This window comes from Rhinolophus sinicus, chromosome 8 (assembly GCF_057876585.1).
Source record: "Rhinolophus sinicus isolate RSI-liver-muscle chromosome 8, RSI-T2T, whole genome shotgun sequence".
NCBI lineage: Eukaryota > Metazoa > Chordata > Mammalia > Chiroptera > Rhinolophidae > Rhinolophus > Rhinolophus sinicus.
The window spans coordinates 77,604,495-77,619,932 of record NC_142508.1 but is presented as its reverse complement, the minus strand read 5'-3'; the positions used below and the strand labels follow the sequence as shown (position 1 = coordinate 77,619,932).

Below are 15,438 nucleotides of genomic sequence, written 5' to 3'. Positions count from 1 at the left end.
GTGGCTCCTGGGATGATGTATTTGTGGGTGTCTGATTCCAGAAGTGCGTCCCCCAAGGGGCGGTCAGAGGATGACTCATACGATGATGAGATGCTGTCAGCCATCGAGGGGCTCAGCTCCACGCGGTGAGTCTCCTGGATGTCGGCTCGCCCTGCCCCCTCAAAGGGGGACCCCCCGCCATGGCCAGCCCACCTAGTGCCCTCACAGGCCCACCCGTGGCCCAGCTCCAGCTGTGTCCGTGGCAGCTCCTCTCCCTCCTGAGGGTGGGCCCTTGCCCCCCACACCCCCTCCTCAGGTCCCACATCTCACTGCCTGCACCTGCAACCCCACAGGCCTTGCTGCTCCAAGTCCGACGACTTTTACACCTTTGGGTCCATCTTCCTGGAGAAGCGCTTTGAGCGAGAGGTGAGGGCCCTGGGCCGCCTTAGGAATGGGGGCTCTGAGGCCCAGGGTGGGGCAGGGGCATAGGCTGTGGGGCAGCCATACACCCAGATCTGTTCAGGGAGTTGGTGGGGAATCTCTCCAGCTGGCTGTTGGGGGTGGGGAAGGAGGTTGTATCTGGGGCCTCTCCCCTGTACCTGATGTGTCCCCATTTGTGATTTCATCCACTTGAGTTTAGGAGACTTTGGTCCCTTCAAATGCCAGAAGCTCAGCTGATAAGGGCCAGGGCAGCCTCAGGCTGACATTGGCCTTAAAATCAAGAAAAAGCCCCAAACTTAGTATCAGTGTTGAAGGGACCTGACTGGCTCCCTGCCTGGCTGCTATAGTAAAGAGTTTTGGTACCAGTAGTGACCGTTTGCTGATTTATTGAGTGCCTACGGGGCTCTGGCAATGTCCTAGGCACACACGTTCTGTCATTTAACCCTCACATGGCCTGCCAGGCTGGGCGCTGTCACCCATCTCACGCTATCCGAGGTATCGGGGTGTCTTGGCCTCAGGAGGGGCCCGTCTGAGAGGGTGACCAAGCCCACGATGCTCTGTGTTGTGACCTCTGTTCCTCCTCGGCCTCTAGGATTGGGGTGGGGGTTCCTCTCACTGGGGCTCTGCTCCCTGAGTTGAGGGTTCACTGGGTGGGGAGCTTGCAGTCTGGAGGCAGATGTGCTCACCAGGAAACTACCTGCTGGGCCTTCCACAGGCTGTGCCCCGGGCAGGCTGCCAGACCTTAGAGCTTGGTTTGCTCATTTGCACCTGGAGCCCTTGTGCAAATGAGCAAACCAAGCTCTAAGGTGTGATGGTGCTTGGTGTGGAGGGCCAGGCAGCATGGGGCCCCCCACCTCATAGCTCAGGGCTCAGGCCGGCTTACTCCTCGGTCTGGGGTGAGGACAGACCCATCGCCAGCCCCAGTTGCAGCAACCCCGGAGCTCAGATTTGGTTTCCATCTGTGGACTTAGGCCCTGGGCATTTTGGGACCTTGGCAATAAAGTAGGAGACCCGGCGGGTAGGGGAGGGGAAGGTACACCCTTGAAACATAAAAGAGCCAAGTGGGAACAAATGAGTTATTTGTTCATGATGACGTAAGGATGGGCGTGAGATTTTTTTTTTAAGGTAATTAACTTGAGCTGGGGTGGGCTGAGAAGGGGTCAGAGCAGTGGCCCTACAGGTGGGTCCTCAGCCGCCCTGGGTCCTAGCCACCCCTCACTGTCGCTGTCACCCCCAGTACCGCCTGGCGCCCATCCCCCGGGCCCGCCACTATTTCGCCTGTGCCAGCCTCGTCTTCATCTGCATCCTGCTCGTCCATATCCTGCTGATGCCCAGGTCAGTCAGGGAGGGCAGGGTGGTCAAGCTCACTGGGGTCAGGCTGAGAGGGGCCAGCTGCTCAGAGTTCAGTAACTTGAGACCTCGGAGTCCTGGAAACTGGACCTGGCCTTGCAGGCCCCACACCTGCACTTTCCAGACCTCTCTACTCCCAGAGGCCTCTCACCTTCGCAGTCACCTGTTATCTGCATGGCCCTGCAGGCGTTTCTGTCTGCCACTCTCCCTGAGGTGTTCGGAGTCCTAGAAGGGCAGACTCCTAAAACCACACGCTCCGTCCTCTCCCTGGTAGCTGTGGGAGTTTGAGGCTGGGGTGCTGCCTGATCCAGGGCGCCCGCGAGTACACCAGGAGCCACTGGGACGCTTGCTTCTGCCTCAGGGGCCCTGCGGTGGGGGCAGGGATGGGGGGTGAGGTCCCAGGCAGGAGGGAGATCAGCTATTTGGTGTTCTGGAAGGGTGTTAGGCCATTGAGTCCACTAGGATTGTGGTTTAGGATACGCTTAATGAAGACGAAGCAGGGACTCGTTTAGATGGCACTTCTGTGCCAGACCTGAGTCTCAGGGCTGCATCATCCCTCATTTCTTAAACACTTGGCCCAGAAATGGGGACATGATGTTGACCTTGGGCTCCATGTTTTGCCCAGGCCTCGTGTGTTGTTGGTGGGGCAGCTGGACCACAGTTTTCAAAGACCCGCCCCCCCAACCCACCTGCTGAGTGTAGAATAGCAGTTTCGGGGGTGAGGGGCAGAAGGTGACCATGTGCCTGAGAATTGGGTGCTGGGAGAGCATGTCTGTGGCGTGTCCCCCAGCAGATATCCCCCAGAACTTAGGTTTTTTCCCTTCTCTCCAGGACGACGGCTCTGGGGGTGTCCTTCGGGCTCGTGGCCTGCGTGCTGGGGCTGGTGCTGAGCCTGTGCTTTGCTGAACAGTTCTTGGTGAGTGTGGGCGGTGCCCACCGGGGGTTGGGGCCATGGAGGTACAGCCCCCGCGGCCCTGCCCCGGGGACCCAGCCTGCTGAGCTTTGCCCATCCGAGCCCCTGCCCCTCCTGCCTGGAGAACAGTCGCTGAGTGCTCCCGAGGTTTCTCCTGAGACTTCCGCTTTCCCAGGCCTGCCAGGGGCCCCCAAGCGGCTGCGGCTGTGCGTGGCCCCAAGGGTGGGAGTGTCCCTTTTGTCTGAGCACCATGTTCTGAGCTCTGGGCACAGCGCCCGCCAACTCCCTAGCAGAGTGGAGCTCCCAGGAAGGAGCTGCCCCATCTGCGGGGCCCTTGGGCTGTGGGCTCCCCACCCCCACCCAGGGCCTCCAGCATGCGCCCCTCCTTGTCTGGGGCTGGAGCCGGGTGACTGGACTCTGTGATTCCACAGAGGTGCTGCCCAGGACGGGCGTCGCTCCGTGCCATCTCTGAGCGGGTGGAGACGCACCCCCTGCTGCGGTTGTCCCTGGCCATCCTGACTGTAGGCAGCCTGCTCAGCGTCGCCATTGTCAACCTGGTGGGTTCTGGGTGGGGACAGGGGGAGGTGGGCCTTGGCAAGGACCCCGTGCCCTGCACGCTTCCGGGTGGAGGGAGCCAGCCTTTTACCTTGGGGACCTCCACATTCTAGACTCCTATAATCGTGTTGCCTAAAAGCTGCATCTGGTGCCACTCTCTCCAGAGCTCCTTGGTGGCCCTCACCATTCATTTTTCAAATGAAGGTTTGGGGACCCCCAGGGAGCTTACCTGGCCAGCCCCACAGGACGAGATATCTTGAACCACCAATGTCCTTGACACCCCGTTCTTTCTTCCCGGCCCCCTGAGGAGGCCCTGTCTCACCCTCTCTGAGACTTGGTTTCCTCTCTAGGGATGAGCCATCCTAGGCATGAGCTGGCAGGACACTTGAGACCCTGCCTGTCGGGCCGTGCGCCCATGCCCGATGCTGCAGGCAGCCCTCGTCCTTACCCATCCTGCCAGCTCCCGCACCTAGAGCCAGGGTCTCACCCCACCTCTGTGCCCGGACACGCTAGACTGTGTGACCACCTCTCTCAGTCATCTGCAGAGAAGGGGGCTTGGAAATGCCCATCCCAGCTTCTCCGCCGCCCTGCCCTGAGTTAGCCTCATGCTCTGGGGTGGTGTCCACGCGGCTTTCTTTTATACCTTGCTCTCCCCAGCCCCCCAGCCCCACCCCTGCACTATGAAGCTGGTGGCTGCTGTGGGAAGTCCGGCACAGTGGGTCTGGGCCATCTCAGAGCTGGGCCTGGCAGGGGATGCTCAGAACGCCCAGCCCCACTCGGCCCTGGCAGGTCCTGGAGTCCAGGCCCTGGCCACCCCTCACAGGGACCTCTTTTCTCTGTAGCCGCTATTGCCTCTGCCAGACGTGGGGGAGCCTGCTGGGAACGAGACAAGCCTGAGGGCTGTGAGTGGCAGGGAGAGAATCCTGTGTAACCTCCTCCCGGTGAGTGGCTCCTGCGCAGCTGGGGACATTCAGTGCCACTGATTCTGAGGCCCCAGGGGTGGGAGAGCTGAGTCCAGCCTGTCCCGAGGAGATGGAGAAAGTAGGGCCCACATGGGAATGAGTTGGGCTCTGGTCTGGGAGGACATAGGGGTCTGGATATTGGCGCACAGGGCCCCAGGCATGAGGGTGGCGGCACCCCCTTCTAGTGGATGCGTCTCAACCCCTGGCTCTGTGGCAGGTCCCTCACCGTCTCCGTTTCCTTGATGGGGAAGCAGGCTGAGAGAGGCTGATGGGTTTGCCTCATAGGTGGTGGAGCCAGGACTGGGTCCCGGGCAGGCTGACCCCAGAAGCTGTGCCTGGCGCGCCCTGCCTGACAGCAGGGTGAGGGCCGTGGAACTTCAGGGGGCGGCAGTGAATTCTGAGCTTTTCCCTAAAGGGCAGGAAGGTTATGGGGTGGGAGGGACAGTGAGAAAAAAACGGAGGCATGTAGTGGGAGCAGTAGGTTTCCTTAGCTGTGACATGGGGACCGTGGATAGGGGTGGGGAGGTGGAGAATTGGGGGATGAAGCCAGCTGTGGGTTTGACCCCGCTCAGAGGGGAACGTGAGTGCCAGGCAGAAGGGCTTGGACTTTGCTCAGGGGTGACAGGGAGCCACAGCGGGGGCCTGAGCAGGAGAGTAAGGGGGGCAGACATGCACTTTGGGAATGGCAAGTTCATGGCGAAGCTCAGGGCCGGGCGGCCGTTCAGGCGTGTGCACCCCACCACCCTGACCTCCGTCACATCTACATGGCACCTGCATTCTATTTATTCCATACTTGGAAGTAAAATTCCAGTGAAAACAACAGAAGAGTAGGAAGTTTGAGATTCCACTGCCTGCTCGTTGTTGAGAAGGGAGGTCAGGCAAGCCAGAACGGACGTGACGCTGAAGACACGCTGGCTCTTCACGGAGTCCCCGAGGGCTACAGGCGGCCTCCCTTTGTGAGCGCTGGTCCAGGAGGTGTCTCTTGGGGTGACCCACACGTCCCGTCTCCCCAGTACTACACCTGCAGCTGTATCCTGGCCTTCGTCGCTTGCTCCGTCTTCCTGCGGATGAGCCTGGAGTTGAAAGTCGTGCTGTTGACAGTGGCCTTGGTGGTCTACCTGGTGCTCTTCAACATGCTCCTGTGCCCGCGCTGGGACTGCTGTGGCCACAGCCTGGGCACCCCCACCAAGACCAACGACACCCGCAGGTGAGAACCACGTCACTCGCTGCCAGGGCCCAAGCCCACTGCCCGCCCCAACTGTGACCCATTGTCCCGCTGCTCCGTCGCTGGCCTGGCTGCTCTTCCTTCAGACATTGCCATCGCTGGTCCTTGTCATCCAGGTGTGAGCTCAGATGCCACCTCAGTGAGGCCTCCCACCTCCCAGCCAGTCTCTACCCTATACCCCGTTCTTTACAACCTGAAGTTGTGTTGTTTACTGCCCACAACACAAGAACATACACGCTGAGGGCAGACATGGCCTCTGTCTCGGTGGCGCTTCCCTGGGCGGCACTGAGAGTGGGGGGCCTCACGCTGCCTCCTGCGCTTTGGGGCTGGGTGGGAGCTAGAAATGACACCTGCCCTCCTCCCTCTGCACATCCAGCAGCTCCGCCGTCTGCTCATGGTGGGATCTGAAGACGATGGTCAGTTTCTACCTGGTTCTGTTTTACACCACCCTCATCATGCTCTCCAGACAGGTGAGACCAGGGAAGGCTACCCTACGGCACGCTCAGCGGAGCTGACCCTGTTCTCTTCCCCTGGGACCCGGAATGGGGTGGGGCTGGGACTGCCTCCGATTTGGAGCCACGCAGAAGACGGCAGACAGTCCTGTGGGATCACCTTCATCAGGACCCAAGTGGCATTTAATCTTGTGGGTCCCTTGAGAGCCATGGGCCGTGGCTGACTGGGATTTTAAGGCTGTTGAGTTTGCGGCGTTTGTCATGGGCACAGGGTGGGCAGTGCTGGGAGGCAGGGTCAGGTGTGGGTCCCAGCCACTGTGCCCTTGCTCAGTGCGGCCAGGACACTGATGTCCCCGCCGTGTGCAGATTGACTACTACTGCCGCTTGGACTGTTTGTGGAAGAATAAGTTCAAGAAGGAACATGAGGAGTTTGAAACCATGGAGAACGTGAACCGCCTTCTTCTGGAGAACGTCCTGCCAGCCCACGTGGCCGCCCACTTCATTGGCGACAAGTTAAATGAGGTGGGTGCAGGAAGGGGCTCAGTCGCCCTAGGGGAGGAGGGGAAGGAGGGTACAGCGGCCGGTCCGCCTGCGGAGCGGTTTTTAGCTACAAAATGGTTTCCGTGGGTCTTGGCCTCACCCCTGCGCCCCGGACAGTGGAGGCTTCGGAGTCAGACACGGGGTGGACAAGATTCCTCACTCCCCTGGGCCTTGGTTTTCACCTGTGCACACTGGGGCCCACAGTACTTGCCTGGCAGGATCGCTGCGAGGATCAAATGTAGGTCAGGTATTTGTCATCGGACAACTTCCTGATGCACATGTGTTCCCACCAATCCTGTTAGGTGAGGGAACAGACCCCTTGGTGTAGAACCCGTCTCCCCATTGTCACCTTCCACCCGGGGGCTGTCAACCCCAGCTGTGCGGCCTCGGGGAAGCATTTAAGAGCAAAAACCCAACCCGAATGTGACCCTCCCCGACCGACCGATTCAGAACCCCCTGTTTTTAAACAGCCAGGCTGAGGACCACGGCTCCCCCTCCTCGCCCACCCGTCCCTGCAGCGCGAGGGGTTGCCGGCCCAGCCTCCTTCCCGTCCCCTGACAGGCAGGCTGGGGAGGTGGCCATAAGGTCCCATTTCTTCCCTGCTCCCAATCCAGGACTGGTACCATCAGTCCTACGACTGCGTCTGCGTCATGTTTGCATCGGTGCCGGACTTCAAAGTGTTCTACACGGAGTGTGACGTCAACAAGGAAGGGCTGGAGTGCCTGCGTCTGTTGAATGAGATCATCGCGGACTTCGACGAGGTAGGGCCTCCCTTCTGGGCGAGGGCGGGGCGGAGACGGAGGTGGGGGCGGGGTTAGAGTCGGGTGGGGGCGGGGCGAAGGCGGAGGGGGTGGGGCATCCTGTAGCGGGTTAACACACTTGCCGCGCTCTCTCGGAGGGGGACACAGGTTACACAAATTACAGCAGATACAAATTTGCGCTTTTCGTTGTTTTATTCAACAAGTTCTTTGTCTGCTCTGTGGCAGTGGCTAAGATCAGATGTAGGTCCTTGTAGCACAGTCTGATTTCCAGCTAAGCCCATGCTGCCAACAGGTTTGAGAGTCCACTGGGAGTTGGAGACCAATAGTGGGCGTCCCTGTGGATACAGCTGTAGAGCTGGGCCTTTTCTCCTTAGCAAGAACGAGACCAGAATGGAAGGGACAGGAAGAGACAGGAGGTCAGGGAAGACTGAGACCGCAGGAGGAGAGAGCGAGAGCCCACCTGTACTCAGGTGTGAGCTCAGACGTCTGCATAGGAGTGGGGCTGGGAGGGCATCCCACCCGCTTCTCAATCGGGGACAGGCCTGGCTGTGGCCGTGCTGCACAGCCCCGCCTCCGCCTGCCCCCCCCCCGCTGCCCCCCCGCAGCTGCTGTTGAAGCCCAAGTTCAGCAGCGTGGAGAAGATCAAGACCATCGGGAGCACCTACATGGCAGCCGCAGGGCTCAGCATCCCCTCAGGGCATGAGAACCAGGTACTCAGCCGACGTGTGACCTCGTGCCCCATCCCCACGTGAGATGAAATTCAGCACAATCCCCAGACCTGTCACTGTACAGGGAGCACTTCCCACAGCCTGTCCTGTGAGGGGCGGGCATCCTGGCCCCATCTCTGCCCCCCCCCCCCCCCCCCCCCCGCCATCCCCTCCCCATGGGTCTCGGGCAGTGAGATACACCAGGTCAGGTGCTCTGCCAGCCAGTCGAGGCAGGAAGACGGGGCGTGCCCTCCCGCGAACCGGATAGCGCTGTGTCCCGCAGGACCTGGAGCGGCAGCACGCCCACATCGGCACCACGGTGGAGTTCAGCATCGCGCTCATGAACAAGCTGGACGGCATCAACCGGCACTCGTTCAACTCGTTCCGCCTCCGAGTCGGTGAGGCCCTGGGAAGGCGGGCGGGGCGGGCGGCGGGGCGCGGGCACTGCAAGCCCAGTCTGTCTGGTGTGCTTTGTTGGCCACCAACTGTGAAAAGCCCTAGGAATCCCTGTCGACGGTAGTTATTGTTTCCCTGCATACCGTGGATAGTTACCTTTGAAAGTTCTAAAGAGAACACATCACTACAGGAAATGGAGAACCCCAAATCAGCAGCTGTAAAGAGGTGACCTTAAGAGACACTGAGAACAAAGCAGTTATTAAGCTGAGTAGTCACTGTTAACTAACAGGCCAGTGCCCGAAGCCCATTCATTCTTCAAGAGGTTAACAGATACTAGAAAATCGTGAAAGCCACCCAGATTTCTCCTGGAATATTAGTCTGAAAAGAACTCCAGGGAAAGCCCTGCTCTCACGGAGTCCGACCTCTGACCTCTGCCAGACTCAGGAAGCAACTTCCAACCTTCCCTTTAGTTGTATGGCTGCGGGTAGATTCTGTGGGCTCTGCTAAGGGCTGAAGCCCAAGGCTTTGCCCCTATGACCTGACACACCTCATCCTCAGGCATAAACCATGGGCCTGTGATTGCGGGAGTGATCGGGGCACGGAAACCTCAGTATGACATCTGGGGAAACACGGTCAACGTTGCCAGCCGCATGGAGAGCACTGGTGAACTCGGGAAAATCCAGGTAAAAGCCCATGGGGAACTGACCGAGGAGGAAAGGACTTCCCAGGGGTGAGGGGACCTGGGACTCCCTTGGTGGTGAGTCCAGCCATTGAATCCGGAGGGAAACCAGACACCATGTTGCTCACGGCCCATTTGCACCCATCTTTCCCACACAGGTTTTCTTCCTGCTTCTGAAGACTCAGGTCTCTTCTCCTTTTCAGGTGACGGAGGAGACATGCACCACCCTCCAGGGACTAGGCTATTCCTGTGAATGCCGGGGACTGATCAACGTCAAAGGCAAAGGGGAGCTGAGGACTTACTTTGTCTGCACAGACACAGCCAAGTTTCAGGGGCTGGGGCTGAACTGAAGGCTGCTGGAAAGGGCGCACGTGCGGGAAGCTGCCTGCCTTCCCTAACGTAAGCCAACGAGAGGACAGCCCCACGAGTCACGAAGGCGTCCCAGGGCTTGGCCGGCACCGTCTCCTGACAGACAGATGGCTGCGTGTGGCATCCTCCTTGGCCTTGGTTTCCTGCTCACATGCGCCAGCCCCCAGCTCAAGGAGACCACGGAGCCTTACCTCGCACTGCGGAGCTGGCCCTGTGGCGTCCGGTGCAGTAGGAAAAGGCTCACGAGTGTTTCAGATCCTCGCCCCCCCCCCCCCCCCCGTGCTGTGCAGGTCTTGGAGTATGACTGAACACCCCCCCTCCCCACAATGGCACAAGCGAGACCTGTCCTTTCGAGGTACAGGAGGACTAAGGAAGGCAAGCTGTCTGGGATGGGCGGTGGACTCCTTTCGCCCAGAGGACCAGCCGGAGGATCCTACGTTGCTCACACAGGCATTCTGGTAAATCGAGTTGGAAAGCGTGATTCAAACAGTAGGGAGAAAAAAACCACAGTGGACACTTGTTACTTCTTGCCCTCGCTGGCATGTTTGTTTTAAGTGGATGCATTATTAATGGAGCTTTTATCCTTTTTAATGACTTCTTACATGCAAGACAAATCTCTTGCCTCCAGTGTATTCGCTGCCTTTTGAACCACTGGCACGTAAGTCGCACTGCTGTCCACTCTCAGCTTCTGGGATCCCAGCTGTGGGGACGGAGCTCTGGAACGCGGTTCTGGGTGGCATAGCCTTGGCCTTCAGTCAGACCCTGTGATGCCAGCATTTTGAGGTTAGGCTCAATAAACAAAAAGCCTAGAAAATACGGCACCGCCGACCTCTCAGGCACTTTTGAGCTCTCCCCAGTGGTCTTCAGCCACATCTTACTGTTGTGCTGAGAGGAAGGCATGGAGCCCGTGTGGAGGGAACTCGGACAAGCTCCGGCCCTTCTTTCCTTTTCTAGTCCTCATAGCTAACTCTGAGGGACTTCTAACTGGGAGGGCGTGCTCAGCATAAGCACGTGTAGAGGTCCCTGCCTGGAAGCCTGTCCTCTCAGGGATGCTGAGATGTCCTGAGTCAGAACCGGACGTATCACGTGCCAAGTGCCGTTTGTGGGTGTCCTGCAGTGTCAGCTCTACCAGAATCCAGGGCCGGCCTGTGTCCCAAGGTGAGAAATGACTAAACTGCCCATGCCTTTTTCTGAACTGACTTCTGTGCATCATAACCAGAGCACCCCGGTACTGCTAACACAGCTGAGTGTTGCCAGATGGCAGGGATTCTTATTCACCCAGGGATTCTTATTCACCCATGAACCCCTGAAATCACATGGGTCGCCGACAGGGTGACTCAGCACCCAGGTGGGCCTGGGTCGAGCGGCCACCCAGCTGCTGAGTGCTGTGTGCAGCCAGGGGCAGTGAGGGGACTGACCTGGAGCCTGTCTGCCTGTGTCGCTGTCTTGTGGGCTTATTCTAATTCGCACAAAGGGGCCAGGTGGGCTACTGGCAGCTCTGAGGTGTTGCATGTGACTGGAATGGTGGGAATAAATTATAAGAACTTGCTGTATAACGGAGTTTTATGGCAGAAATGCTGGTAAGGGAAATAAGCCTTGCTTAAATCGCCTTTTTCATACACCAACTTTTCATATAAAAGGCTGGTTTCAGGTGAGGACTGTACTGAAATTTATACTCGTATCAGCGGCAACCAGGGCTGCTCAGAAGGGCTATCCTCTTGCTAACACGGTGAGGCACACACCAGGGTGCTGTCCTCTTGCTAACACGGTGAGGCACACACCAGGGTGCTGTCCTCTTGCTAACACGGTGAGGCACACACCAGGGTGCTGTCCTCTTGCTAACGTGGTGAGGCACGCACCAGGGTGCTGTCTCAGTGGGCATGGCTCTACTCCTGCAACATTCAAGTCCTTTCTTCTTCCACCAGTGGACTCCCAATCAGCAGTTTAAAAAAATAATTGGTTACTATTCATGTGTTTTTATTTATTTCCAATAAAGCACTGTGTTTAGGTAAGAATATTGTAAGGTTTTAACTTTTGGTGTTCAGATCGTAGCGTGTAACTGACCATAAAAATCACTTGCAGCTATTTTTTTATAAATCTATTTTCTCATGACCAAGTCATTTCCTCACAGGTGTCGTTTTATGACAGGACGAGTATCTTTTCTAACACTGACCGTCTCTGTGGGTCAAGGTCTTAAGTGTCTAAGGCGGCCTCTCTGACTCGAGTAGTGAAAATCACACCTGAAGTTTTCTGGTTTACTTAGTAAGAAACCATCCTGACCATCTTAAAAGACCATTAGCCACTGTCTGTGTGTATATAACAGGTCAAGGTACAGAACTATGCTTTGAGAAGGTACACTGAAATAACTAGGGCTCACCCTGTATCCTGAATATTTATAGACCTGTAGCGTTTGTTTCAAAATGTTGTATTTCACTTTTATAAAGTATCAGTGTTCTACTTTCTTTACTACATTAAATTACCAGTCTGGAAAACCTGAATGTTTTTTGAGTTTAAAGTGTTTTGACTTTATCTTCTTGGTCTTCAGGAACTTAGCCACAGTAGATCTAAAGTTTAACAATCGATCACTGCCTGAATGATATGTGACTCAGGAGGAAGTAGCAGCCTTATCACAGTTCTGGAAGGACTCTGCCCCCCAAGTCTACTCCACTCCAGGTCTAAAGCTCTGACCTATGGCACCAGGTCAAAGCCACATCCCTGCCTCACGAGGGCCACTTTTTGAATAAATCATCACCATGAAATCTGGTAAGTTAGGATCTATTTGGTTATAATTTCTTTCACGGGGAGTGTGGTAAATATGGAAAAATGAGATTTCAGTTATTCGGAGGACTTGCTTCCTTTACTGGATGGTCACGAGAAAGGCTGTTTTGTTTTCCGAGCTTTTCTATCACTTCACCTTCAGCTTCAGCCTGGGGAAAATTCAAGGGGTAACTTAGCTGATATGCAGTCCAACTCATAGTCCCAGGTCCAGCTTTATTACCTAACAGAAGTCCAGTTTCTGGAACATGATAGGTCATTGTTCCAAAGTTTAATGAAAAACACAATTTACAAATATTTAATAGCTTCTGAAAAGCATTTCCAAGTTAAGAATGAAAAAAATATATACATAATATATAACCCAATACCAGTTAGCTTCAAATCCCCTCAGGTCCACACTCAGCAACATCAATCTTTTTCGGTTCTTCAAAATCTGAAAGAAAAGAAATACCACTTCATTTGGCATTTTATCCTTTTCATGAAAAAAGGAACGTGAAGGTAGCATCCAGACAAATTACTGGATGGCCCATTTTTAACATGTACAAGGTTAAAGACTAGGTTTACACACTAACAACTCGCAGAGGTGAAACCTTTCAGATGTTAATTGAAGGGAGGGGACTGGGGCTCCTCTTCCCCACAGTAGCCCTCACACGTACCTTCTGTTAAATCAACCAAGTTGTTTTCTGTGACCGGGGACGGGATGGAAATCCCCATTGCTTTTCGAACGCCATACATGCTTACAACGTCTCCTGGAGTTACCTGCTGTGCAAGCTCTTTAAGATTATTGGTCACTTGTTCAGCTAGAAGGAAAAAAACAAAACCAGTTCTAGGTGTTGAAATTTAGTTCCTTTACGTAATTTTTAAAAATCAAAAGAATACACAAACACAAACAATAAGCTGCATTCACTTCAGTGTCGCTGTGTAGTGGTATCACTACCCAGATTCCCTCTAAGCGTCCCAGCTCTCCTCGTCCCGGAGGTGCAACGTACCAAGATGCAGTTCCCTGTACGAGGGACCCAACAGACAGACCATGTTGGGGGGCGGTCTGGTGCTCAGCCGCTCGTTCTGGGCCTCCTGGAGCTCCCTGAGCAATGTGGTGGTCTCATCGAGTTTCCTCTGGAAGACTTCTGCAGCTGAGGAGAGACCAAGGACACACTCAAGGAAACAAGCCATGACTGCATCTGAGCTTGGTTAGAACACTGAGTCCTCTGCTCTGAGGCTTTGCTATTTATTGGTTAGTCTTCTGTCCTCAAAGGAGTAAACCCCTCAAATGAAACGAATGCCACGGACATGTTTGGCTGCTCCCGGAAGCGTGGCCAGCCACGATTTTCCTGTGCTGCACTCATCTGGACTGACATTCAGTCTTCACAGCTCGTGTCATGTAGTCCTTCCATCAAACCCGGAGACACTCACCTTCAGAGTCAAAAACTTCAACCGGCGCGCCAAAGTTCGCAACAGCTTCCAGTGCTGTGAGCCTGTCCTGCTGGCTGGAGTCGAACCGCCTCGCTGGCTCTATTTCTGTAATCTGCTGGAAAAAGGAACTATTTGAGCTTGGTAAGCCCCAACAGTGCTCGAATCAGAAACCAGTAAAAGGGCTTGTGTTTTATAGGCCAAGTTACTCTACCTAGTTACTTTCGAGATATAATTTTGATGCTTATTAAAAATGTCTTCCCGGAACACTTTGAAAATGCCATTCCCAAATCCTGCTCAAAAAGTGTCTGCACAGCCACACTTCTCTGTAATGATACGTCTCACACAATCGGCATCATGTGTTTCACACGGCAACAGCTCCAAAGCTAAGTGCTGAGAGCCTCGTGCGGGCCTGCGTGGTGAAGAGCTTTTGCTGACTGCGACCACATCTCACGTTTCGGAGGCTCACAGGAGACCTCAGCCCCCGTCCAGTCACTTGTGTTCCCATAGATCTTGTACGTAAGATACGTCATGCGTCTCCTCCAGGCCCCAAAGCCAGGCTGTCAGTATTACATGGGAGAAACAAACTCCGAAAAAGGGTGGAGTTTTATTTTGAGAAGCACAAGACTCAGTTTCCATAACCTCAACAATGCTTTTTAGGAACAGATGAACCCAGATACCAAGTTCATGTTTCCACGTAGACTTTCGTGTCGCACTCTAAGTCAAACACCCTGAACATGTGACTTCTCATCCGACACATGTGCTAACGTGTGTGGCGGAGACCGCATCCGTGTAGGTAATGGCAGGCGGTTCAGCTGGACCCGCACAGCCCTTCTCAGCCTTCACTTCTCACCCAGCTGCCTTTCCCATTCTCACGTCTTTCGTTCCTGCCCCTCACTAAGCACACGACCTTGCCCGGCTCCTCTTTCCTTGGCGACGACCCGTTTGGTGACTGCCACCTCCTCCTGCATCTAGCTTTCCCGAGCTCCTGTCTTCCGCTGTCCTTGCTCCTCACTTCAAGGGCTTCAGTCTCTCAGATCTCACATGTCCATGTTCCACCCTCATTTAACTCACTGAAAAGTCTACCTTCTGTCCCCACCATTTTGCGGCCATTGCTCTAGGGTCACAAATGGCACTCGCCGGCCTCCTCTTCCCAGGCTTTCCTGCAGCACCTGACACTGAGCTCTGCCCTGCATGTCACTCACTCTCCCAGGGCTTCCGACCTCACCCACTGGTCGTCTCCGAGTCTACCTGTTCCCCTGGACGGTCTCGTTCACGTTCACAACTGAGATTCCACCTTGACCCAGCCTCCAGGTCCTCAGCCCCACAGCCCAGGCCTGGGAGTGCCAGCACTCCACTGATGTCCCAAATCACACTCACCACATCTGAGACCAAATGGCATTTCTTTCCCCGCCAAGGGCGTGCTCCTTTTCCTGGATGAGCTATGAGCTACGAATGCCATCAGCGACCTCATGCAGCAGCTCCTGTCAGTTTCAGTTCCGTTCTATTTCCTTCTTCCTTTATTGTTATGCTGTATATATATATATTTCCCCCCCCAGACAAGTCCCATAGCTTTGCACTGTCCCTTCCCTCCAGCCCCTCTCTCCTACACATCTTATCATAGCATCCTCTCTTCTGGGCTAAACTGTCAATTTCTTAGCACTGCATATAAGACTCCTCGCCATCTGGTCCTCAGCCATGCAGACCCCTGTCCTCCTCTCCCCAGTACCAGTGGTCACCCACTTTCTGATCACCTCTATGTAGGCCATTACCCGGGCAGTCCTGCCTACTTCAGAAGCACCCTGTGAGGTCTCCTCAGCCATCCAAAGCACTGGGTTCTCCCCGTGTTCCCATGATGGGTACATTCACCCTCCATGGCAGCTGGATTTCGCTCCCTTGTCTGCCTGCCTGCCTGCCGGCCGCA

At 55.5% G+C, this 15,438-nt stretch overlaps 2 protein-coding genes across 15 annotated transcripts in view; one reads left to right on the top strand and one right to left on the bottom strand.

The window, feature by feature from the left end:
- The window catches only part of ADCY7 (adenylate cyclase 7), a 65,564-nt gene extending 53,737 nt beyond the window's left edge, over window positions 1–11,827 (top strand). For 5 of the 11 annotated variants that reach the window (XM_088800357.1, XM_088800358.1, XM_088800355.1 and 2 more), the window contains exons 13-26: window positions 42–125; window positions 333–405; window positions 1,658–1,755; window positions 2,602–2,686; window positions 3,115–3,240; window positions 4,081–4,179; window positions 5,214–5,407; window positions 5,805–5,895; window positions 6,244–6,399; window positions 7,032–7,178; window positions 7,784–7,888; window positions 8,169–8,283; window positions 8,840–8,964; window positions 9,164–11,827. In XM_088800357.1, the coding sequence (XP_088656483.1) occupies window positions 42–125; window positions 333–405; window positions 1,658–1,755; window positions 2,602–2,686; window positions 3,115–3,240; window positions 4,081–4,179; window positions 5,214–5,407; window positions 5,805–5,895; window positions 6,244–6,399; window positions 7,032–7,178; window positions 7,784–7,888; window positions 8,169–8,283; window positions 8,840–8,964; window positions 9,164–9,310 (1,645 nt within the window). In that variant the 3' untranslated portion in view covers window positions 9,311–11,827. Of the gene's footprint in view, window positions 1–41; window positions 126–332; window positions 406–1,657; window positions 1,756–2,601; window positions 2,687–3,114; window positions 3,241–4,080; window positions 4,180–5,213; window positions 5,408–5,801; window positions 5,896–6,243; window positions 6,400–7,031; window positions 7,179–7,783; window positions 7,889–8,168; window positions 8,284–8,839; window positions 8,965–9,163 lie in introns of all 11 variants that reach the window. The other 6 variants (XR_016022111.1, XR_016022112.1, XR_016022110.1 and 3 more) reach the window with 3 other exon arrangements.
- A 261-nt stretch (window positions 11,828–12,088) lies between these two features.
- BRD7 (bromodomain containing 7) overlaps window positions 12,089–15,438 on the bottom strand; it is a 34,456-nt gene continuing 31,106 nt past the window's right edge. The window contains exons 14-18 of one of the 4 annotated variants that reach the window (XM_019732332.3): window positions 13,518–13,632; window positions 13,094–13,237; window positions 12,761–12,904; window positions 12,473–12,537; window positions 12,089–12,256 (exon numbers count right to left, since the gene is read on the bottom strand). In XM_019732332.3, coding sequence (XP_019587891.3) covers window positions 12,482–12,537; window positions 12,761–12,904; window positions 13,094–13,237; window positions 13,518–13,632 — 459 coding nt within the window. In that variant the 3' untranslated portion in view covers window positions 12,089–12,256; window positions 12,473–12,481. Of the gene's footprint in view, window positions 12,257–12,300; window positions 12,538–12,760; window positions 12,905–13,093; window positions 13,238–13,517; window positions 13,633–15,438 lie in introns of those variants that run through there. The other 3 variants (XM_074314927.2, XM_019732331.3, XM_019732333.3) reach the window with 3 other exon arrangements.